General features: G+C 36.9%; 2 protein-coding genes across 6 annotated transcripts in view; both read right to left on the minus strand.

Annotated features, from left to right (window-relative positions):
* Positions 1-17558, minus strand: part of unc79 (UNC-79 domain-containing protein) — a 139289-nt gene extending 121731 nt beyond the window's left edge. For 4 of the 5 annotated variants that reach the window (XM_076128863.1, XM_076128860.1, XM_076128859.1 and 1 more), the window contains exons 1-3: positions 17397-17558; positions 13337-13456; positions 10940-11101 (exon numbers count right to left, since the gene is read on the minus strand). In XM_076128863.1, coding sequence (XP_075984978.1) covers positions 10940-11101; positions 13337-13456; positions 17397-17451 — 337 coding nt within the window. In that variant the 5' untranslated portion in view covers positions 17452-17558. Of the gene's footprint in view, positions 1-10939; positions 11102-13336; positions 13457-17202; positions 17311-17396 lie in introns of all 5 variants that reach the window. The other variant, XM_076128861.1, reaches the window with a different exon arrangement.
* A 587-nt stretch (positions 17559-18145) lies between these two features.
* Positions 18146-21604, minus strand: wtrw (ankyrin repeat domain 61 water witch). The gene has a single exon (XM_076128618.1). The coding sequence runs from the start codon at positions 21580-21582 to the stop codon at positions 18697-18699; it is 2886 nt and encodes a 961-aa protein (XP_075984733.1). The 5' UTR covers positions 21583-21604; the 3' UTR covers positions 18146-18696.
* Between the last annotated feature and the right edge of the window lie 4895 nt (positions 21605-26499).

A 26499-nucleotide genomic window follows, 5' to 3' on the forward strand; every position in this document is an offset into this window, starting at 1 on the left:
ATAAATTAAGCAGGATTTTTTGCAAAAAGAAAAAATGTTACGAATATTTGTACGTCTTCCCGATTGTGAAATGAATGAATGAATGGAACATTATAAAGTTTACTGGTTCTATTGAGTGAGTTTTTAAGGATTCTTTCGGCGTTTAATTTTAATAAAAATAAGTCTGGCTTAACAGAGAGGTTTTGAACCACGTCTCTAAAAATATAGAAGAAAAATTAAATCTATGGCAACAATTTATTTCTTCTAATTGATGCAGGAATATAAAATTACAGGTCTTTCTCGAAAGATCTTTATTCGGAACATCTTAAACGTACGACAATATTCCCTTTGCCACAAGTACATCCATTTAAAATAGCAATAATATGCACACAATGTGTCACATTTTCAATGCCGCAATTATCATAACAACTGAATACCGATCTAATCTTATGACACTGTAGATCTGACTCTTGATAAAAAGATAAGGTCAAAACGACTTATTCAAAATAGCAAAACGTTCAAATATACTTCAAAATATGAAAAAGTTACATTAAATCGCCTACGTTTCAAGCTGAAAAAAATAAATCCGTATAATAACGACTTTTTCCTAAAGGTATTGGTAGGGACCAATGAAAGCCACTTAGTCCTATGACGCTCCTTACAAAACTTCCCATGCCTCATTCATACCAAGTACATTATCATCAAAATATTGTAGATAAATCCAAAACATAATTTCAAGATTGTTCTTAAGACAACGCCCAATTACAAACATATTTTGTATCAAAAGATGCGAGAACTTTTAAGATACAACCAATCCGAAACTTTTACTAATTGCCTCATGTGGGAATCGAACACACGACCTCACACGCAGAGTAACATAGACAACCTATGTAGTAAACCATCTTAAACTTATTAAGCCACGAACATTGAATACTTCGAAAGAAAAATAAAACTTGCATGCCTAAAAATTGAATGAATTTCTTGAAAGCTTGCAAAGTATTCAACACACTTGTCTTGTACAGCATAATAGACTCAAGGCCTAACTTCTCCCTCGTTCGGAACCCTCTCCCAGCAGTGGGACAGTCAAGAAGCAATAAGAAGAAAATATTTCTTATACTCAAACTAAGTGCCTAAGTGGCCCTACATTTTAAAACACCACTTAAGCGAAACGAACTTTAAATTTCCATTTCCATTAGTGCATTTGAAATTGGATCAGTCTAGAATCGTTTTAATATTTAATCCACAGACGGTGTAACGGACATCGATCGAGCTGCCCAAGTAGGGACACTAATAGCACTTACAAGACCTAAGAATTATTTATCAGGTCATACGTTCTTTGTTCCGTTTTATTTGTGGTCTACATTGTAACCTAGGTGATAAACGGAGTTTATTTATAACTTAAACTTTTAAAAAATTGGATGCTTTGTTTTGTTATTCTAGTTTTCAGGCACTAGCATTTTGAAAAAAAAAAACGTTTTCATGTTGTCTTTCGAGACCAGAAATATTAAGCTGGAAATAATATACAAAAGGCCCACTTTTTGTGAAAACAGATATAATTTGTTTCGCATAGCAATCTTAAAACAACTCTAAACTTTAACTTTTAATCATCGCACTACACTTAATGATGTCGAGTGACCAAAGTAGATGTGTTGGTAAAAAAGGTGTTTGTGTCAAACTTCGATTGCAAAACTTTTCACGATCAGAAAGAAATTTGTATTTCAATGGTTCTATTCCCAAACACTTAAGAAACAAACTTTCCATTGTCAACACTGAAATTGAAAGTACACCAAGAGCATTGCCGCCATAAAACGAACACTTTGTACAAGTGCAACTCAACTTCCTTGAGCTTGAACGCCAAAGTTTGGGCAACGTGCCAAGTAGTAGATTCACCTACTGGGACAAAACGGGGCTGGAATAACATTAAGAGATTGCTACTTCAGCCTATGTAAAGAGTTGTATCCTACGACTAAATTGAGAATTATTGTAAGAATAATCATTCCAACAGCAATAAGAAAAACCTAAAGGTAAGCGATCAAACACGAAACATGATCATCGCACATATAACCATTTAGACTACAGAATCAATAATTATAATTAATTAAAATTCATAGGATGCATGCGTAAATCGCAACTCCAAACGCTCGTATCTTAAATTATCGCCCTACGCAAAACATCCATTCTATAAATCAACAATACCGAGATATTTAAATTTAAAACACAATATAAAAACATTTAACATTAACGATGAAAATATCGCTAACTTATTTCTAACTAAGACAAATCGTAACTCCATAATAATTTACAATGGTAATTTGTCAATACCATACTGGAACATCCATCCACACATGTACCATTATAAACTTAGCAATAACATCAGCTATACCTGGATTATAAACTAGCGTAAGTACTTTGTTTATCAACAATCATAATGGGGAAAACGAATCATCTGACTGAAGGGGGACTCTACACTAATTGATTGATATGAATCTTAAATTATTATAACCAATAGACTACATGTAAGCATATTTTTCTCAGAAAATAAATAATTTAGAAAAAAAAATTAGAGCACATTTTAATATTCGATTCTCTGTCAGGGCGCACTTTCTAAAGGTTACTCCCGAGCTGAAAATAATCTTGTGCTATAGAATTTTTGCAAACAACAGACGTAAAAAGAATAAATAACCATATGTAAAATCTAATCATGTAGGAATCCAATCCAAATGCCGTAGCAGATTCAATTTTAAAATCAAAACTTCATTTCAAAAACTTTTCGTCAAAAAGTAGGCAAGTAGGCTGAGAACGTCGCTTGCTACGATCCCTACAAACTTTCTTGCTTCATTCACATTCATACATCTTGACATACAGGACCGCCGGTTACGAGTACTACACCCTTGACCTTGTTGAAAGACAACACTGACGTGATCTGCATATCTTTCGAAACCGTCTGAAAAAACTAATTCTATAATTTTTACTATACCACTGTTTTGCTTGTAAAACGAAACGACAATTATCTCAGTACTTAACCTATTTACTGCGTCAAAACGAATAAAAAAATATTTTAAGTTTTAAAAAAGACAACTCCCGCACTAAGAATTGCTCTTGTGTCGCGGGGTTTACAAACATACAAACAACGGACACAAAGCACAAGCAGACCCGAAACAACGTTGTGGGACGCACAAATAATGATCAAAACATTGAAAAGCAAGTCAGTATTTTGCGTCTGTATCAAAACAAACCGTCACATCAACAGCTACGTATATCTTCGGAAGGGTGCGAGCAGACAGAAGGGGAGTCTGACAGGGAAACCAAGGTCATTGGGGTTGTAGGACCCCTAATTTGATATACCTGTATTTAGATTAAATCTTTTCAATATTTGCATCTGTTTCTGACCGGGAGAGATTTGAATGAATCATTTTGCGAGACATGCATACTACTTTATTACTATTAGAGATTCGCTATTGCAGTAATCTTTACTACTACTAAACGTATAACCCCCGGTTTCTGAGTACATTTAGCGGTAGTTTATCTATTAAATAGCATTTTCTGTATGAGTTTTATCGCTATTGAATAGATAAACTGCCGCTAAATGTACTCAGAAACCGGGGGTAAGTCGGTCAGAATACGAAGTTACTTTATTCTTGATTTTTTGTTTTCTTTCGCATGGTTAGTTGTCGACCAAATTTAAGTTTATGAAGCCTGATAAGGCTTGATGTCGACTTTATTTAAAACAACATCCGCTCCGGAAAATTAGCAGAAAATATCATCTCAATTACCTGTAAAACGCCGCATATCGAAACTATAGACCAAAAGTTTAATAGACCTTCTGATACTTAACAAGAATGTACCTTTATCAAACACTTCAGTTTTGTTTTAAATATAGTGAAAGCGAAAACTTATCCAACGATGCAAACGATACAATTCTATCTATCGTTAACCTAGTATTGTTCAAGCCGTCCCAAAGGCCTTTGACATGGCTTAACGATACAATTAAAGGGTACCTTTAAACGACGCAATATCTACTTAAAACTTTAAACATTCTTATTAGAAAATGCCAGAAAAATGTCACTACAATATATTTTCTTATTTTTCCAAATCCAAAAGATAACCAAATCTAATCAGATATTATACCAAAGATGGTCACACTTTGACAGTCAGACAGTATCGTATGAGTAAGTACAGACCATTGTATATTAATTTATCGTTATTTCTCCTACCGAGAAAACCCAAGAACACTTCGCCCGGAAATAACGTAAATCTTAAAAGTTTTGTACATCTGTACCTCGATTCTCTACCACTATCGACTACCGACAACCGGCTAGCAATCGAAATTTTGACATTTAGAATGTACTGCCAAAATGTTTCCTACGACACCCGTCAGAGGCGCTGATCAGATTCTCATACAAAATTTCGCGATGACAGTTCGGTTGTCGGTAGTCGATAGTAGTAGAGAATCGAGGCACTGATGTCGGAAAATAATATCAATATAGAGTTTAAAAAAAGATCTAAAAACTATCTTACAATGAAGACTTTGTTACTTTCAACAGCCAAACTTTATAATTATATCTCTACATAGAACCCAAGTATATAGATACGATCGATAAATATTATTTTCTGGCTGAATATCTAACTGCAAAAACGTTAATTTAAAAAAAACATTCCTCTTCAAAACACAAACCCGTCAAGTGACGAAACCACTTGACAACAAAATAAAAGGTACCATCCAGCCGTCAAGCAAAAATATTATCAAAATCAATAATAATTGGGGCTTATAACTCCGTCTCCCTAACAATAAGCAGGAATCACGCTAATTATATCACATCTTAACAACCTGAAGGAAAACACGAAACATAATCTGTTTTCACAAAGAATATTATGACAAAGGAAGTAGGGAGAGCAATAAGTGGCGTTCCGTAGTTCCTGTAGATTTATACGTGTAAGGGCAAAATAATTGGTTCCTTTTTATTTATATTATTGTTTTGATAAACTGCATATAAATACATGTAACTAGCTGACCCGCGCAACTTCGCTTGCGTCACCTAAGAGAATGGGTCAAAATTTTCCCCGTTTTTGTAACATTTTTCGTTGCTACTCCGCTCCTAATGGCCGTAGCGTGATGATATGTAGCCTATAGCCTTCCTCGGTAAATGGGCTATCTAACACTGAAAGAATTTTTCAAATCGGACCAGTAGTTCCTGAGATTAGCGCGTTCAAACAAACAAACTCTTCAGCTTTATAATATTAGTATAGATGAGGATATTGAAATGAAAGCGTATGTGTTCGAAGGACGGCCCTCGTGGCGCAGTTGTTAAAGTGGTTTTCAAGTCACCCGTTCGCGAATCGTAAGTATGATTGTGATAGTTGGCGCTGCGAAAAACTGATAAATGTTAGAATTTTCCGGATTTCTAGTAACAAATTCCAATTATTTCAAAACGGCATTATGGGTTTGTTTGGGCCGTTATCCCATACAGGCAGCATGTTACACGTCAGTTCCCGTTATTCTCAATAAAATTGACTTGAACTAGAACTTAGTAGACCACGTTACAAAAAGTTTCAAAACTGTGAAACTAGCGTTAAAATTATCAAACTCAGTTATAAAGTCTTAATATTCTTAACCATGCATTTAATTAATACATACCGTAGCAAAACCCAAAAACTGTACCTAATTCTAGTTTATAGTATTCATAAACACTACCTATTCATTAAAACAGACTAAATAATTTCGTTCATTTTCGTAACTACCATATTATTAAAACGCCTACTGTTACACGATTACACGCAATACACTACATAAATCAATTTTCCATTTAAAATTTCTCGATAGCCACTCAACACTGATAAAAAACATCCCTGAATCTATAACCCCATACCTATAGTAGGACAAATCACCCCTGCTGCTGTAATTACTCGCTCATAAATATCAATACCTAGACGATGCGACATCATGGCTTATTCTCTACGATGTATCAAAGGTCGACATCAAAGGCGACAGATCAGTGAACAATGACACAGCCGGTCAGACGGGAAGGGGCTTCGTTCATACACTATAGAAGTACTATACATCGATTCTCTACCACTATCGACTACCGACAACCGGCTAGCTATCGAAATTTTGGCATTTAGAATGTACTGCCAAAATATTCTCGACGCCCGTCAGAGGCGCTGATCACATTTTCATACAAATCTTTTCGATGACAAAGGTTGTCGGTAGTCGATAATAATAGAGAATTGAGCTACTAGAGGCCGCCCGCGACTTCGTTTGCGTGGATCCATTGGGAACTTCGGGATAAAAAGTAGCCTATGTGTTATTCTGGGTCTTCCTACCTATATACCAAATTTCATCGCAATCGGTTCAGTAGTATTTGCGTGAAAGAGTAACAAACATTCATACATAAATTCTCACAAACTTTCGCATTTATAATATAAGTAGGATAGACTAATATTATTAACTGTGATTTAAGTAAGGGGATATTATGGTTGTAAAGAGGTGACCTCAATTCGGTTGAGATATTTTGTGATCATGTTTTTTTGTTGTATTGAAATTTGTGAGTGTTGTACATAATATTATTCGGTAGGGTCACGAATTCACGTTAACCGAAATGTTGCAGAATACAATGGTGTCTAGACATAATGATTTCAAAAGAGCGCCTGGTTAGAACTAGATCGCTCCAGAGTTGCACAATGGCACATGGATACTCTTAAGCCCTACGTTATATTACATACATAATGATAAATTTAACCAATTAATGTCCCACTGCTGGGCAAGGGTCTCTTCCCGTAATGAGGGTTGGGTTAGGCCTTGAGTCCACCACGCTGGCCAAGTGCGGGTTGGGGACTTTGCATGCCCTCAATAAAATCATTATTAACGACTATTAAACTTCAAGGCTATAATTCATCAGTACTGAATAGGAATCGAACTCGCTACGCCGTTATAAAGCAGTCGTAGCTGCGTGAGACATCCGCGTAGCGACTGCTACAGCCACTAAGCTACGAATGAAAAAATATAATTTTTCGGCTGTAATTTACGGTCTGTGTTGATAAAGATTATTAAGGAACATACAGGCGTTTTTTAACACTATTGAATAATAATATAATGCCAACAAAGTAAGTATCGTCAATCTCTATTATGAAAACCTAATCAGCGCCTCTAGCGGATTTTGCAGGAACTACTTTAAACACTACTAGTACCGTATAGTACCGTTTGTAGAAAATAGTGTCATTAAACGTGAAGCAAAAGTCATCACATTTCAAACGATACACATAATATAATCTTCTAAAAATCAGACACCATACGCATAGCAACTTGGCAACAAAACAGAATCAACCAAATCTCCCACAATGACTTAACCCAAGGTTAACTACTGACCACCTGAGAAGAAACTGACTCTTTTCAACACACTATTATAAATCTCAACAATTAGTACCTTTATAATGTAAATCAAATAAAAATCTTTTATCAAAGAGTGGACATAAAAGAATTCTGGACCATATTTCATTATTGAGATTTCAATACAAACTAGTTTTTTGGTCAAAGGGTCATTCAAAAAGACACCGGTTACTACGTTTAAAAACGCATAAATAACTTATTGCTCTATTGATTCTTTTGATTTCACCCTAAAATGAATTTCGCCCCTCGTTTTCTAAAAAGAAACCGGAAAAATAGCAGACAGAATTAATTGGAGATGAATTTGAGAATTGCGTTTAAACGGAGGAATTGTCTGGTCTGGAGGTCATAGGGATGACTTCTTTTTAATATACGGCTATTGACAACCAGCTATAGAGAATTTTTGTGCGAAAACCTGTACAGCGCCCCTAGCGGGTGTCGTAAGAACTAATTGTACAGTAATTTTCTAAATGCAATTTTTTGTATATTCGTTAGTAAAGAATGTAGAGAAACGCGGCACTGTTTCGTTTTTTTTTAAACATAGTGGAGTAGGATCCTAGGTCCGTCAGACCTTACATATTTTAATTAACAAAATGGAAGGCTTTAAACCACTTAGTTCTAAGTTATCAAATGTTTAGTGGTAATAATACAGTTAGTTTATAATTTCTTAGAAACTCAGATAGTAGGGGGCAATTTCCTAACGTCAATCGAGTAGCTATCGGAGAATTTTGTATTGAAAACTGATCAGCGCCCCTAGCGGTGTCGTGCAAGAACTATTTTCTTCAAGAAACTTTTACAATCAAACGTGTTTAAATAGCAAATCACGCTATAGAACGCCACTCACTTCTTGCCTACTTCATTTGCCTTAGTTTAGGGTGCCTTCAAATTATCGAAAACAACTGGCTGGCTGTTTTGTATTGTATTTTGCAAGTAGGTACATTTGACAAATTAAGAATCGTTTGGCTATCGTACACATAGGTAAGTGCGCAAATAACAATCGACACAAAATTAAGGTCTATCCATTAAGGGACTATATATCTAGGTATGTATTCCCGTCTGTCTGTTTTGTCATAAGGAATAGACCGAATGTGATATTAGTTTTTTGGTAAGAATCTAATATGATTCGAGATTTACTTAGCTATAATTTTTGAAGATCGCTTTCAACATTGTATCGTTACCTCATTTATTACCCAACAAAGGGGCTTTATGTACTACTTCTCCCTGTTTATTATGTACTGTAATATCGTACTTAATATAATATTGTACAGTCGATACTTTTTAATATCTTAACTTCCAGATTTACACCATAGAGATTTATCCCAGAGCTGCCAGACCTACGTCATTTTAGCAAAGCTGAAATTTTGAGGATTGTTAGTATAAAGGGTCTGTTAAGAGGTATGCACATCCACTACCTTGAAAGCGGGGCCGTTTCTGAGGTAGCGCGGAGTGTAGGTGCGTAAAAAACGACCCAACCTACGTTATAGTAGCAAAGTAGGTTTTCAGATATGTTATTAATGATATTATGTAGAATTAAAATTGACTATTGCCAGACCGTTTCCCGGGGCCATTACTTCTGCCAGACGTCTTAAATGTTATTAAAAAATGAGGTAAACTACGTCATAGTAGCAAGCCTAAATTTTATATATGTTATTAAAGGTACAATTTTAAGACCCCCTGTATGCGGACAGACCATTCCGCAGGGCCCTTCGTCCCCTAGACGCCATTAAACTTTCCCTATGAGTGCGAGAGTAAGAGCATTATTCATACGCATAAATGAAAACAATTGAATTAAAAAAATAAAAATTGAAAAATTGTTGAATACTAGCTGACCCGCGCATCTTTGCTTGCGTCACTTAAGAGAGATAGGTCAAAATGTTACATAAACGGGTTATGTAACATTTTTCACTGGTACTCTGCTCCTATTGGTCGTAGCGTGATGATATATAGCTTATAGCTTTTCTCAATAAATAGGCTATCCAACAGTAAAATATTTTTTTATTCGCACCAGTAGTTCCTGGGATTAGCGCGTTCACACAAACAAACAAACAAACTTCTCAGCTTTATAAAATTAGTATGGATTAAAAGTACTTGGAATGTTTAGGAAGATAAGTAACATTATTTTGGGAATTATTTTAAAAATATGGTTTACACTATTCACAAATATGATGAAAAAAAAATTGTAGTCATTCATCTTCATTATCATTATCATCATCATCATTATCTGAGCTCTTACTTCCCTAGTCAAATTGAATATTTAAATCATCTCCACCATCGTCTTCATTGTTACTTGAATTCTCTGTAAAAAAAAATGTAGGTAATGATGTTGAAAACAGTTACAAGTAGGTATATTGAAATAATTTATAGTTAAAATAAAATACCTAATTCGTTTTCGAGTGATTCGCTTACGAAACTTGGCAATTGGTCACCATCAAACCACTTAAAATGATAATGGTTATCCTTTAGAACCCACCCATACTTACAGGCTACATACCAGGCTTAAAATGCTAGGACGCTTTATATGAGCACATATTAAATAATTCCCAAAATAATGTTACTTATCTTCCTAAACATTCCAAGTACTTTTAATCCATACTAATTTTATAAAGCTGAGAAGTTTGTTTGTTTGTTTGTGTGAACGCGCTAATCTCAGGAACTACTGGTGCGAATAAAAAAATATTTTACTGTTGGATAGCCTATTTATTGAGAAAAGCTATAAGCTATATATCATCACGCTACGACCAATAGGAGCAGAGTACCAGTGAAAAATGTTACATAACCCGTTTATGTAACATTTTGACCTATCTCTCTTAAGTGACGCAAGCAAAGATGCGCGGGTTAGCTAGTATTCAACAATTTTTCAATTTTTATTTTTTTAATTCAATTGTTTTCATTTATACGTATGAATAATGCTCTTACTCTCGCAATCATAGGGAAAGTTTAATGGCGTCTAGGGGACGAAGGGCCCTGCGGAATGGTCTGTCCGCATACAGGGGGTCTTAAAATTGAACCTTTAATAACATATATAAAATTTAGGCTTGCTACTATGACGTAGTTTACCTCATTTTTTAATAACATTTAAGACGTCTGGCAGAAGTAATGGCCCCGGGAAACGGTCTGGCAATAGTCAATTTTAATTCTACATAATATCATTAATAACATATCTGAAAACCAACTTTGCTACTATAACGTAGGTTGGGTCGTTTTTTACGCACCTTCACTCCGCGCTACCTCAGAAACGGCCCCGCTTTCAAGGTAGTGGATGTGCATGCCTCTTAACAGACCCTTTATACTAACAATCCTCAAAATTTCAGCTTTGCTAAAATGACGTAGGTCTGGCAGCTCTGGGATCTTGGTCCACCATGAATTTGATCATTTTATTTGACAATTATGGTGGGTTTATAGCTTAACCCTTCACTCATTTCGGGATTTTCTGACCCAGCAGTGGGACAGCAAAGGGTTAAATGTATATCAAATATCATTTACATAATGCAAGTTTTTTCTCGTTTTTCTATGGCTATTTGCAAAGAGTAACCTAAGCGATTTAATTATAATTTGAAGGCACCCTTTTTAAAATCTTACCTTGTATCCCATACTGGAAATGAGGAGCAGCGTCCACCAGCTGCGAGATGGAGGTGAACAGCCCCTTGTAGTCCAGGTTGGGGTACAGCGCCATACGGTCAGGATCGCTGTCAGCATCCCGCATCATCTCGAGAGGAGAACGTGGCACATCTTTCAGGACGCCTGAAGACCAAGGAGGTGGAATTAGGAGTAATTGTTTTTATCTTGAAGGAGATGCTACTGTTGTGATTATTGATGATTGGTAAGGTTTTCGATAATAATTATTTAATTATATAGTCTGACAGCTTAGAAGAGAGCCTTGGCATGCATGGTTTAACTTATTTTTTTTAAAGGACCTTTTATAAACGGGCCACCGTCAGGTGCATAAACCTTCGTGTTACTGATGTTCTAAATTATGGACTTTCGAAACCTCTATCAACTGCGAACTTTGCATGAAAGGTTTTCTCATAAGTTGTTGGACTATGATAGCAAGAAGAATGCAAATGCTGCGCAGCGGTAATTTGTACCCCAAATTACAAAATTGTGATGTAGGTGTGTAGTTTTTGCCCGGCGTTTATAAGTCGCATAATATTGATACGTGAGCATCCAAACTTTCCCATTCAATAACAGCTACTTAGCTATCTAGACATAATTATAATGTATTTCAGTATCTAAACATAAGCAAAAACTTTTGATTGATGTAGTACTTTTAGTACCTCATGTTTTATAATACTGCATGAAATGTAGGTGTACAATGTGCATTATCTCTATTTTCTGAACCACTTAGAACTGTAGGTGTGTTCAGTAGTATTAAATCTCTTATTTGCTACATGCAACTAAAATAAAAATATGTCTTGTACCAATTTAATTACTAATACAAATTTAACAAAAGACAAATGCATGGAAAAACGTTACTAGTCCTCACTGACTGATCGACAATAATCGCAAAGCCTAAACTACAAAAGTTAAAAACATGTAATTTCACCCAAGCGTAAGTTAGTTATTTTCAGTTTTTCATTTGAAATAAATAAACATGCAAACGCGAAAATTTAAAAGATATTATCGCATTACTCACACTCGCATTTGAATTATGATATAAGAATCTAATGAAAACTATGACAACATAATACCACGTTATAACTGTAAAAATCATGAAAACGCCTGCTGAAATAAATCCACGAAACTTTAAAAGAAAACTGTCGCAAAAGAAGAGTTTTATGAAAATGGCTTTATCACATAAATCTTACCTTTGAAGAAAGAAAGACTACGTAATTTATTTTTCATTATAATCTTAATAAAAATAATGTTGCGAAATATCGATTTTAACACAATCTATTTTATTAGTACGACGACACCATACCGCTCAAACACAAAAAAGCAATAAATTGACAAGTAATTAAAATTTTAAATAGTTTGCTAGCACAAGATTTTATCGCAATATTTTACCATACATGACATTTTTATAACCACGAACCTATAAACCACGCAAGTATTTAATATGCACGCAAAAAAAAGATTTGAATATATTATTAACACGCAATTTTATTTAAAACACTTTCATTCGCTTCACTCACTTTACAGCTTTTCATACCAGCTATACGCAGACCCACCTGCCCTCTGCACAGGATATAACGAAACAGACCCGGTTTACGTCCTTTCAGAGTCCCCTCACTGTACTTCAATTAACATCCGAATATAATGTAACTCCTTTGTAAGTTTCTATTCAATAATCCCCTACTTTAAAGTGTCTACAATACTGTACAGTATTGTACCAGATTGATTTCGCAGATTTAAGTATGCAAGACTGCAAAGAGAAACCTGTCCTGCAGGCATCTGCGAAATAGCATTTGCTACTTTTCAATCGCCATGAGGAAAAGGTGCCTAAATTTCTCTTAGTAGTAAAACAGGAGGATATTGATTGCATTAGATGAGAATCTCACATCCATGGATTTGAACGACGAAATTAACAAACTTTACCTTTGCTACCATTTTGTCAAACTTACTTTAGTTTAATGTCTACACCATTTCCAAAAACTACTACCTATATAGTAGTGTTCCTGACCCACTATTTATTATCTGTCTTAATTTCTTAACAAAGCTTATTAAATAAGACTTTAATTTCGAACATCTACCTACAGATTAACTTTTGGAGATGCTTATCAATAAGTAACATATGTATAATCTATCTTTAGTCACCCTCTTTGTCTTTCTATTAAAGAGGCCTTTGCCCTGCACAAAGTATGAACTTTACCATTGGATATCAGATCATTGACCTCTATAAATCAAACGAGGGCCACTATGAGGCTATAACAGAATAAACGACATGAGTAACACCTGTCACTAGTATACGTATTATTGTCTATTCCACAGTTGATCTATCAAACTACTAGTTTAAGAAACGTTTTTCTTAATACTTACTTAGCAAGGTCGAGGAGAAGTACTTGACGGTGTTAGCGACCTCGGCGCCGGACGGCAACGGCTGTATGTTGTGCATCAGCCGCAGTTGGAAGTCGTACAGACTGCGAATCTTCGCTGTAACTGTACAAACATCGTGTAAACGAAGTACTGGATAATTGATTCAGTTTTGTTGAAGATGGTGCAGGAAATTTGTCGACTTTATATGCATGTAACTTCGACGTAATAAATAAAGTAAGCAAAATGTGGGTACCTTAATCATGTTACAAGTAGGTACCTGCATTGACTTTTTTAGGAGAGATGATTTACATTCCTAATTTTATTAAATATTCTTTTCTAAGTTGTTTCTTTTTCGTTTCTCTGTATCCACTAATTATATTATTATTGTATTACCCGGATGTGAGCGATTATGCAAAATGAAATGATTGACACATTTGTTCCCGAGAAAGGTCAAGAACATGACTTTTTTAAACAACTGAGTTAGTATTTCATTAAACTCGATAACATAATAAAACATTTTCGTTAATAGGACTCTTACCTACAATCGTCTACATTTCTCACTAGACAAACTAATAAATTACTATGAAACTCATTTTCTGAAACAGTTCTCAAATCTATAAATATTAAATGGAAAACTTTTTATTTAAAAATAACAACTCTTGCACTAACAACCGACAAGTCTTGTATAGCGCCTTATATACAACATACAAATAAATGCCACAAAGTAAAACTAGGCCAGGCAATCGATTCGTGGATTCAAACCCACAACCCCCGCGCTGAGAGGTTAGAGGACGTATGGAGCTACTGTCATATTGTACTCTTTAGTACAGCTTATATTCTGTAAAGTGTAAATTTTATACAAACTGCCTTTTTCCACCTACATATCTATATATCAACTGGTACTTCAACTAACGAAAACAGGAATTCTCTAAACTTGAAAGCTGTTTACTAATAAGGTTGCAGCACAATTACTACCAACCTAACAGGAAAATATTTTCGATTCCAATGATATTCTTATCGTATAGTTAGTGGTCAACCTAGTGTCAAAATTGTTCAAGCATCCCGAAGGCCTTTGATGTGGCTTAATGACTGCTGTCTTAATAGAAAACCAGAACCGACTTTTGCGTGCCCTCCAAACCACGGAGCCGCCCAGTTCAAATACCACAATGCTGTCACCCATCTATGGAATGCTCGCGCCAAGGTTTGCTTAACCCATCATCATTCAGCGACCGGTGAGTGCAACTGGCTATGGGCGCCTCACCAATATAGTAATAACCTAAGAGTTTAATTAAATGCAACCCCATCCGCAAGTGATGGGTAGTAGTGATCACAGCCACATCAATATTGTATTGCTGCATTGTATTTTCTATTGTGAGTTAGGCGTCTATTTATTTAACATGATCTAGGACCTTAAGAAGACCTATCTGGAGTACTGTAGAGAAACTGAGTAATAGAAATACTAATAGAATTATCACCTATGCAATCAGGTTAATCTAGGACCTAAAGTAGACCTATCTAGAGTGCTGTACAGAAACTGAGTAAGGTAAAGGCTAGAAGTACTAACCCTTTTAAAGCTGTGGTCATGCATTTAATCAAATATGTTAGGAACATATATTAATTCATACAACACCTTAATAATTTTGAAAATGGCCCTATTATATTTGGACTCTACTGCAAAAATATTCCTAAATTCTAAATCTTAAAAGCCAATTGGGTTTCCTAAAGACTACCTTTATTCAGAATCATAACAACATTTTAATTTAAAGCAGTCCATCATTTAATTTCCAAGTATATTCATAATAATAGTTATTATTTATCACATTAATTTGTCATATTTCAAGGCATTTAACAAGGCAAAAGTATACTATATTAATATTATAGTCAAATAATATTATAGTAAATAACTGTAATAATATTATTTATTATAGCAACATAATTATACCTACAACTAATTAATCAAGATTCAAAACTGAATAGTAATTTACTACAAGGTTTTAAATCCCTATCACAAAAAGACTAGTATTGCCACTCTACAAAATTTAAATGTTGCCAATACTCATGAATATAAAGGTAGTACAATGTTCATAACACATCATCAACGGTAAATACTTACAAACATACAAACAAAACATCAAACAGGTATGAAGGAGACATAGAAGTCCACAGCTGGGACAAGCGGTGGACATGGACAGACATGGTATAGCCAATTTTAGAAAGGTGAGCCACACAAACAGGGGTCCGAGTCTGGTAATTACTTGATGGATTTTGTAAAAAAAGGAATAATTTGAAAACTAATTCAGTAATTTATTAAAGCATCTTAGAACATGATAATCATCTTTTACAATAATTAAAAAAAATTACACTAGTAATAATATGTAGAGTTGCACCGCTTGGTTAATTTTTTATTCTAATTAGATAATTCTTAATAGCAATATAAAAATAATTACTGGTAATCATATCAACATGAATTATCTTCATAAATATAATATTTGAATAAATATCAATCTTATGATTGTTTTTTATAGACAAATAAAAAATATTCTGAAAAAGCATAAAGCTCAGCCCTTTAAATTTATTTAACAAGTTTTTAAATTGATTGAACATAATTTAAAAAAATATTAAGTTTAATTATACATTAAAAGCATTAGCTTCACATCATCAAAAAAACAAATTATCCAACCAAAAAAGCCAATGAAAAGATTTAATGAACCCGTAAATCACCAGACTCTACACACAGAACATTAAGACAACATCGGAATTGAAATAAATCTGTGTAGAACTAACCACAGATGTTCACATCAAAATCTAGGGTACATAGGGTACAGGGTACACAAACAACAAGAGACCTATGGGGAATGCACACTTTACCTAGAAGGAGATAGGGTCACCATCTTGAAAAAAACATTTACGATGTTGGCAAACAAAATATGTTGAAAACTATTGACAAACACTGAACTGTTTTGTAAACTAATGTTTTATATTCATACCCAGATGTGGGGGCTTGTTATTGCATAACTGATAACTTAATATTGATTACATTGTTTAATTTTATTAATCCATAAGCCTTCAGTAATAATAAATAAAATAAATAAAACTTAGAAGAGCGTAGGTGTGTATGTTCCTTCATTATATAGAGCATTTCTGAGCATTTTTTAAATAGTATAACTGTATAAAATAGGCTATTGTCAACTGCTGAAGCCTGTGAAGTAGATCACTGATGTTTTTGATTTTGAATCTTGTATATCCTGAGAACCTTAAATACTAGGCTCTATAATAAGTTGTTGTACTATACCTAAGTATTTTAAAATTAAAAGTATTATAAACAAGTAAACATTGTGTATTTGTTATTTTTATATACTTCTAAAAACATACCATATTTCCTTTTGTTTTTTCAGTAAAACTATTATAATTGTAAATTAATAAACAATAAAGGATTTCATTTTAAATTTAAAGTTTCTATTTACAATTTTATTGCAATGTTTTTGTTTTGTTGTTCAGCTGTTCAATGTTTCATAACAAACAACAGCTGTTTTCTATTGACTTTCATTTATAGTCAAATTTCCACTGAAAGTTTAATATTTTGGAATGCACTAGACTAAGAATAGATATTATGTAATAAAACTATTACTTAACTATCAGATTCTAATAAGAATTCAGTAAAAATCCAAAAATAAGTGGCTTAAAATTTCCAGTAAAAGATTATAAAAGCGTCTCGAATATGTAGAGAAAAACGTGTAAAAAGGTAATAAGGAGAGAGATGGCGACCCTAGAAACAGAGGGGGGCAAGCAGAACGTGCCAGGAGGAGAGAGTGCACAACTTAAGAAGAACATCAGCTCGCTTGCACGACAGACATCGTTCACGAGCTCACCTTTCCAGCTCAAGGAGTCGAACAGTACCATCTGCATATTTACGCTCACCACTCCCTGCCTTTCGACACATATAAAGCACTAATCAACGACGCCCCCTTCATACAACTCTGAAAAACAAACGCGTTAATGTCCATGCAAGCGTTCACAGTGATTATCATTTACAAAAAGCACTAATTAACTACTAAAAACTCACATGCCGCCGCCCGCGTTCCCATATTTATGAGTTGTATCTTGAAACTGCCCTGCATTTGAGCGCCGAATCTCGCTTGCCGATAACATACACAATCGATAAAGGTAGTTTTATGCCTTAAACGGTAACTATGACCCGGGCGAAAGAGATAAGACCTGAATCTAGATTTCCTGTTCTCTTCAGGCTATTGATCGATCCGCCACTGGTTTGTTTTGGTCGTCCCGCGCATGGGTAACTTACGTCAAACTTGTCAAACTGTGTTGTTGTGCGAATGTCAAACATGGCGTCGCTGTCAGACTGATAGTGAAATAAGTCGTTGTATGTCTATTTTATGCATTTATTTAATTTCTGTTATCTGTTAAAGCGTAAAAACATGTAATAATAAAATTTTTATTTTAAACTTGCAGATTTGTGTAAATCAAACTCAAAATTTCTTGAAAAGATTTGTGCAAATTTATATCAGCACATAACTTCCGACTTTTCTTAGTACCGCGAAAATTTAATGTTGTTAGCGGGAAAATCGTGGTACTGCGATTCGATTAGGTTCTTAAATGGATGAATAGCAGTTACTCTGTATGATGTATTGAATTATTGTGCCTATTATACATAATTATTATAGTTTGAATGTGGAGTAGAGTGGGCTACGTAAGTAATTGTTGTTAAATGTGGTAAACAGGGGCGTTTTTTATTATGTTAAATATTCATTTCCAAATTCCTACCTTCTTTAATGTAAAAGGTGAAAAAAAACAACATTAATTGAAAAATATTTTTATTGACACGATTAATATCACAATAGAAACTATAATACAATGTAATACCTACAATCACAGTGTCCAGTGCTTTCTGCGTCAAACTTTTAACTGTTTCTTAAAGAACTCCATTCATCTACAGTTTTATCATTAGATACTTTAAGTATCACATAAAAGATAGGCCTAAAGTTGTACAACCTAAATATTTCATACAAAAATATTCAAATCATAATTTCAACACGGGACCAGCCCTTAATAATTTTGATTTCTTAACTGTGTATGAACAGAGCCCGAACTCCAACCCCTAATACTAAAACACCCTTGTTACACCGAAAACAACAAAAACTCACAATAATAACATATTTCATAAATCTACGAAAATATTATTACGGTGTAATGGGGTGTGTAACTCTACGTAAAACGAAAAAGCAAAAAAAAAAATATCACCACTCAGAATTTAAGTCCTAATACACGGAGCGATACCATACAATATACACAGTAGTTTGTTGACTTGAATACAGTGGCATTGAAAGTAAACGGTAGCCATTATATCATCAACGGTCCATCGCGCCGGACAACGCTTGCTGTAACACAAGCTGCTGGGCGTTTATCAACTTCTTTAATTCCCTCACTTCCTGAGTCAATTGCCGAACATTTTCCGAAGTCTCGTCTAACCTCGCCTGCAGACTTCCCAACCCTGATGTGTAGCCGTACTCTCGGTAGCCGCAGTCATTGTTGTTCTCGTACTTCTTGAAGCAGGAATACGCTCCCGTCGTGGACCCACTCGATGAGATTGTGTGACCGTATTGTTTCCGCATCTTGGCAATGTCGTATGCCGCCATCATTATGTCCCGAGGGAGGCGCTTTTCGCTCGGGTTCAACGGTTTGACACTCAACACTACTCTGTACGCTTGTGGGGAGACTAAGGCCGAAGAGTGAAGTATTTTTAGCAGGCATTTAGGTAGATATCCGTTGAACAATGCCAACTCCATGTAGGAAATCAACTTTGTCTGTCTAACAAGTTTGGATAAACCAGCTGTTTTCCTTAGCCCCTGAATGTCGTGGACCGCTATACCTACGAGTAGATTCATCAAGACCACGGTCACGAACATTAAAAATAGTACGTAAGTGATCTGCGCAGAGAACTCTAAAAGGACAGGGGGGTCATTTCCATCTGGCTCATTGAGAAGCAAATCCAAGTTTAATTCGCCGATCATCATAGTCAGCACGGTTATAAAACCCATGAATGGATTGGCGAACGATGACGAATCCGGGAAAATGACACAGAAACTTATTGTAAAGCCAATTAGTATACAAGAGTATGCCATTAGCAATTTCGCGAATTCCTTTTGTACTTTTTGGTACATGGCGACGTAAGTCCCGAAGACCGGTAGCTGACCGATCATCATCATGAGGTTGGTCCAGCCGGCGAGCACCGCGAACGCTCCGACGTGATTCTGCCACGTGTACGTGATGTTAGTATAGATATAGGATATCAGAAACACGCTCACGATCACGAACCACTCTATAATATTCTCTGATTGCATTAAATATTGCTTCACAGTCGAATAGCCCGCAATTCCGTACACTTTCCTGAATATCTCAAATATCGTGATCCCGGCCAGCACCCACCATTGCATTTCGATGACGAATGGATTTTTCCTTAACAAGTCTCCAAGGATAGATTGTTTCTGACATAGTTCCTGTTCCTGTATCGTTTCTTCCATATCCTTGCTGCCATTGTAACAATTATGTGCCAACGCAGTCAGTACGTATAATGTGAGACAAAGAACAAAAATGAAACTTAAGAACAGTCTGGCGACGTAATATTTGCGTATTTTCTCCCATTTTATGTATAGGAATGCTGAACAGAGGGGATGGAGAAGCACCTCTTTTTGTCCTTCATCAACAAATGTGTTCAAATAACTTATCTCTCGTGGGTAGCAGTGATGTAGAATGCTACGAAAGTCTAATTCCAGTTCGACCTCTCTGTTGCTCGTTTGCGAGTGACGTAGCGTGATCGCACAGTCCAATTTTCTAGTTACCATCGCAAGAGACGCCGGCGTTTTTCTAGCTATTACATTAAGCGCCGAGTTTCCTTTTTTAGACCTCGTAGTTACGTCAGCACCGTGATAGATGAGCGTCTCGACGCACGCCGACAGACCGTCAAGAGCGGCCAGGTGCAGCGGCGTGAACCCATACTCATCCTTCTGGTTCACGTTCGCTCCCCAACTGATCAACGTCTCGATAATGTCGCATGCGCTGTCAGACTTGCCGATAGCGGCGTGCAGAGGGGTCCTCATGTCAAAGTCATTAGCGTTCGGTTCAGCGTTCCCTTTTCTTAGCAACGACTCCACGCATTCCAAACTTGCAGAGCGGGCAGCCAAATGCAAAGCTGTGAAGCCTCTGTGGTTTTTCAAACTAGCATCAGCACCTTTAGAAAGCAAGAAATCCACGCATTCCACGAAACCGCCATCGGCAGCCAAGTGGAGTGCGGTCGACTCTCTGTCACCGACACGCGTCCTTACATTGGCGTCAGCGCCCGGCGTCTCCAGTAATATCGTGAGGCACTGGAACATTCCCAAATCGGCGGCGAGGTGTATAGCGTTAGTGCCGCCCGGCTCGATTTGATTGACGTCGACGCCGTGGGATATAAACAATTTGAGACATTCCACGGAATTGGCGCGCACGGCACAATGCAGGAGGCCACCTTCACAGTTGACATACTTCACGGCGGAGTGTACGGATGCACCGCGACTGATTAGCAAATTAGCCACTTGCACTGAGTTCCCGAACGCGGCACAATGGAGCGGGGCGAAGCATCGCGGCATATAATTGGGATCGCAACCGCACGACAGCAGGTACGTGGCGCATTCCGCCGAGCCGCTGAAGGCCGCGGCGTGCAGCGGCGACAGGCCGAGGGCATCGAAGTACAAGGGGTCGGCACCGACCTCCACCAAGGGCGGCAGCAAGTTGGCGAGCTTCAGGAACGCCGCCCAGAACAGGCACACGTTCTTCTCCGCTTCGGAAGCGGCAGAGAAAGTGGTAGCGGCCGATTCGGCGGTAATGACCCCGGTCTCGAGCTCGTCCAGTAATCGCAGACGTCCGCCGACGGCGCGCATCTGTTCGTGCGCGCTCTGACGTAACGAGTCGGCGCAGATGTGCGCAGTTAGATCGAGCGGCGGCTCCTCGAAGCTGTCATACATGTTGGGCGCGCTCTCGGCCGGCGGGGAGGAGCCGGCGTTGACGTACTCGAGGTGCGCCATGGAGGGATAGGCGCGCTCCAAGGACTCTTCGTCCAGGGGCGGGTGCGGCTGGGCGGCTGCTTGCCCGCGGGCGGGCGGGCGCCGCGGCGCGGCGGGCGGCTCATCGTCGTCGTGCCGCGCGGTGCGGCGCGCTCTGAACCAGCGCGCGGACAGCAGGCGGCGCGTGGCGGGCATGCGGGCGGCGGCCGAGCACTGAGCGCCGAGCGCTATTATGTGCCAATTGTGACCGCATATGAATCGCGGGCACCTTTTCGATGTAAGGCTGTTTGCACATCAACGACTGCTAGGTTTGAAATCTAACCGTCACGTTTTAGCGAGCGTAGGCGTAACGTGCGCGTACGCATGCGTTACAGCGCCCACGCGGTTAAACTCGCCAATTCTAGCACTTATATTTTGAGATGGTTAAGAAACGAATTTCACATAAGACCTGCGTTGTGAACTGTGAAATTTGTGAAATTTTTTCGTTAGAATCAGAAGCCTTATCTATCACTGGATCATTCACTCCAGAAACCTACTCGTCCAGTCAACAAGAGCCTCTCTACATACACGCAACATCGGTGAACAAGCAACATCACAATCAGTACCTCAGTGTGCAGTCGGCCCGCAGTCCCTCAACAATGCCCCTGACAAATGTGTGTATTTACTAACATTTCCCGCGGTGATATCATTGTCGGTGGCCGACGTTTGATATCGCCACATCTCACATCTTCTTGCAACGTTACATACAAAAAACCAAAGCTAAATGTCACTTTATTAGCACCACGAAACAAAACATAACCAAGTCAATGTGCACAAAGTAACAAATTTTTAAGAATATCTCAAAAACTTCAACAAATCTGTATCTGATTTGGGGACTACATGGGAAGCACCACCTTTCAAACAAAAAAATTATCATAATCATCTCATCGACCCATTAAACAGTTACGAAGCAACAAACAGAAAAAGATGAATTAAAAACCTCATCCTTTTTCAAAGTCAGTTAAAAATGGAACAATCTTGTAGATTTCTATCTATTCTAGGATGTAGCGACTTCCTTTAAGAAGTGATATTTATTACCGTCAACACTTAGGCTACTTAAGCCAAGGACACATTAGATTTTGTCATTCCATTTTTCCTGTTAAGCCAATAAGTAATAATGGTCTAGTCTAACAGACTGACTCTCAGGCTCCTATTGTATTGTCTGTTGATTATATGGTTCCGGTTTGAATCACGATTAATTAAATAATAGGACGTTATTCTTGACAATTTGCATTTACGGCTCGCAAATATTAATATGACATTTATTTATTAATCATCTTTTAAGAGCACGTAAAGTCCTAAACCCGCACTTTGTCAGCGTGATGGACTCAAGGCCTCAATAAGGAAGACCCTTGCCCAGCAGTGGAACAATATTGAGTCATAAAAGAATACGACAAGCTTACCGTTATCACTATTTTATTAAAGCAGTAATTTGCTAAACTAAAAGACATACCTGGGAATGTTTTCAAATCCCATCGAATCTAAATTTGTTCACTCGTGTGTGTTGCTATAGCTAAGTTCCCACACGCATATTAGTAAATATTTGCCAATTGTTTGTACCGCTCTAGTAAACAATGTTGGAGACAAAACATAGCGATATTTTACGATATATATTTTAAGTGTTTCGTCTACACTTTATATAAACTTGATTATAAGGACAAAAGGTCGGGATTTGGGATACTTGGGTCATGTACACTGACAGAGAGTTTAGTGCGTTAACCCCCGATTTCTGAGTACATTTAGCGGTAGATTTCGATAGCGTTTTTTTATATGAGTTTAAACGCTATTGAATAGATAAACTACCGCTAAATGTAACTCAAAAAACAGGGGGTAGGTTATTTCAGTAGGGATACATGCCTACACAGTGGTAAAAAAGAAGGGTGGTTTATAACTAGCAAATGATGAAGATGTTTTGAATGCACTGTTGTTTCAGGGCACAAAACGATAAAAAATAAGTTAGGTTCTTATTGTTTTCTAATTTTGTACAGTCCTGACTAAAAGTAATCGTCAATTCATTTTACCTACATTACTTTTTACAGCCAGTTTATATATCTGTCATTCAAAGTTACTTGCAATTATTTTCTGGAATTTAGGAAAAAAAAAATGGAGCTGACATAAAATTTTGCAAATTCAATTCAGATTTTCCCTAAAGCTATTTACAAATACGTAAATCTTATTAACAGTTGGTACAAAAGTTATAGTTTTCTAAGAACACGCCAATAGTCCATGATTCTTTGTCATAAACCAATTTGAGTGCACGTGCGGTGCAATGAGAATGTAGTCAAGTCTGCACGCTACACTGACTGATACACTGATACCTACCAATTCACACAGTTAACATTGTAAAGTCCCCGACAGAACATTCCTGTAGATGTATAGCTTCTAGATATTGTTTCTATAGACGTGTAACTTCTGCCTATTGCAGCCTCGTCTTAGTGATTTTTTTTTATGAAAAGTATCTCTTTAGATTTATTCTAACTTTTAATTAACTGCGTAGGCATTGGTTTTATTATGTATTAATAAAATACGAGCATTACGTGTTTGATATATTTATTGACAGAGAATGCCAAATCGTTATATGATTAATATATGGCATCTACCATAGAGTAGAAGGAGTTTAGGTGGAGTTTAGGTTCACCACATTTCTCCCCTCCTAACCCCTTAGCTGTTCTGCTGAATATAAGATGCAGCCAACACCTGGTTGAGGTGTCGGCGCCAGACATCGCCGTTGTCGGTGCGGATCTCATAATGAAGTCGGCCTAGACGTCTTGTGATAGTACCAAACTGCCAATGGTGCTTAGCACTCGTGTAGTCACGGGCCTGTACTCGTTCGCCGACTTCCAACTGTCTGACCTTGATCTCTTGATGTTTTGATGTAGTTTTTTTATGGGTGTTTCTAAACATGCAGTGTAATGCTGTTCGAACTTCTCTTCCAAACATTAACTGATAAGGTGTCTGACCATTCAAGTTTGGTGTCCGTCTGAGGCGAGTTTTTACCATGACAAGTTTCTCTTGAAGATTACCCCAAAACCTCTGCTCATCTCTGCAAATATATCTTCTATCATAGGTATTGGATATTGTTCATCTTGTATGACTTTATTTAGTGTAACTTTATAATCAGCGCACAATCGGATACTCCCATTCGGTTTGACCACTGGTACCACTGGAGTACCCCAATCAGAGTGGTCGACTTTCGTGATGACACCCTGTTTGCATAGTCGCTCGATCTCTTCATCCACTTTGGTTTTTAAAGCGTACGGTATTCTACGTGGTTTGATAAAAATTGGTCTTGTGTTTTCTTGTAGATTTAAGTGTCCTCTGTAATTGGGTATTTCGCCTAAGTCGGATCGAAATACTGATGTCTTGTAAAGTTCCAAAAGCTGGTCTAATTCTAGATTTTCGGATTGCTGTAAGGTTTTTATGTCTGCTAAATTTAGAGTTTCGAGTTCTTTCATCCAACTCCGGCCAAAAACGGGGTCAACGTTGTTGTTGATGAGGTATAATTTACCGTGGAATTCTTTTCCTTGGCATCTGCATTGAACGTATGCAACACCTGCAGGTTCGATTACTTCGCCGGTATATGTTTTGAGTTTTATATTAGTTTTAAAGATTCTTTTGCCGATTTTCAATTTTCTGTAGTCTCGTAATGACATAGAAGTAAGTGTGGCTCCAGTGTCAAATTCCATTTTCATCTTAGCATGTTCAATGTGTACCGTTATCATGTATTTTTCGGATGTTTCACCAGATATAACATTAATATCATTCCATTCATCATCATCGCTTATCGCTGAGTCGTTTAATTGATTTATATCCGGTGTAGTCTTACTGGGCTTCGCATCTGAGCGCCGTTGTAGACACACACTAGCTAAGTGTCCGACCTTTTTGCATTTATAGCATGTTATGTTTATAGCGCTACATTTCTTGGTTTCGTGATTTAAACCACAGCGGAAACATTTCCCTTTTAAATCTCTTGGTGTGATTCCTCTAAAAGGAGATTTTTTTGAATTATTGTAGGAATCAGTGGAAATTTTATTGATATTGTCACTACTTGGTTGTTCATTCGGAAGCATTGATGTATTTTCTGCTTTACTCATTTCAATAGATGTTGCAATCTGTGTCAGGTGTTTAAATGTACATACTGTTCGGTCTTGTAAAATTTTTGTACGTGCGTCGCTATCTTTCAATCCTCTTATGAGTTGAAGAGATAAAAAGCTTTCTGAAATGTTTTTCTGGCAGTGTTGACATTTAAATTCGCAGTTGGTAGTGAGCTTTTTTAAATCTGCGGCGTATTGCGCTACTGTTTCATCCGATTTTTGAGTTCTCGATATAAATTTATGTTGTAGAACCCATTTGCTAGGTTTTGGGTCTAAGTAGTCGTCAAGTGTTTCAGTAATTTCGTTAAATGTCTTATTCAATGGTTCGTCTGGTGCTATTAAATCACATAATTTTTCATGGAGTTCTGGTGATAATGTAGACAGAAGAATATTTGTCTTCATGTGGGGCTCAGTAATTTCATTAAGTCTAAAGTACACTTCCAGACGTTTTTTAAAGTTATTGAACGTTTCTGATTCATGTAAAGGATTAAATTGTATTTTTGGTATAATCTTATGGTATTGGTATATTCTATGTTGGTCTTCCTGTCGCTGACCTTGAATAATGGTTTTTTTTGTTAAAAGTTTTGATACTAAAATAGTGTGAAGTTCTTCGAATTCGTAGCCGTAATTTTGTTCGTGTAAATACGCTGTTTCATCGTTATCATCTATGGTTTTGTTTTCTATCTTCTCTTGTAACTCTCGCAGTGCTGTTATGGTGTCCTTCAAGGCTGCGGAGCGAGCGGTGATGTCCTCGTCAGACATCGTCGCCCTCTGCTCGATGTAGGTATCGAGTCTGGTGAGCATCCCACGTAGGGTGCTCCGTTTTTTACGTAGCTTTTCCATTTAGGTTCAGTTTTTCCTCGTCGCCAATATTATGTATTAATAAAATACGAGCATTACGTGTTTGATATATTTATTGACAGAGAATGCCAAATCGTTATATGATTAATATATGGCATCTACCATAGAGTAGAAGGAG

Source organism: Anticarsia gemmatalis, chromosome 21, assembly GCF_050436995.1.
Source record: "Anticarsia gemmatalis isolate Benzon Research Colony breed Stoneville strain chromosome 21, ilAntGemm2 primary, whole genome shotgun sequence".
Classification (NCBI taxonomy): domain Eukaryota; kingdom Metazoa; phylum Arthropoda; class Insecta; order Lepidoptera; family Erebidae; genus Anticarsia; species Anticarsia gemmatalis.

Excerpts from the sequence above, each read along its gene's own strand:
- wtrw (XM_076128618.1), bottom strand. The coding sequence starts at position 21,582 with ATGCCCGCCACGCGCCGCCTGCTGTCCGCGCGCTGGTTCAGAGCGCGC.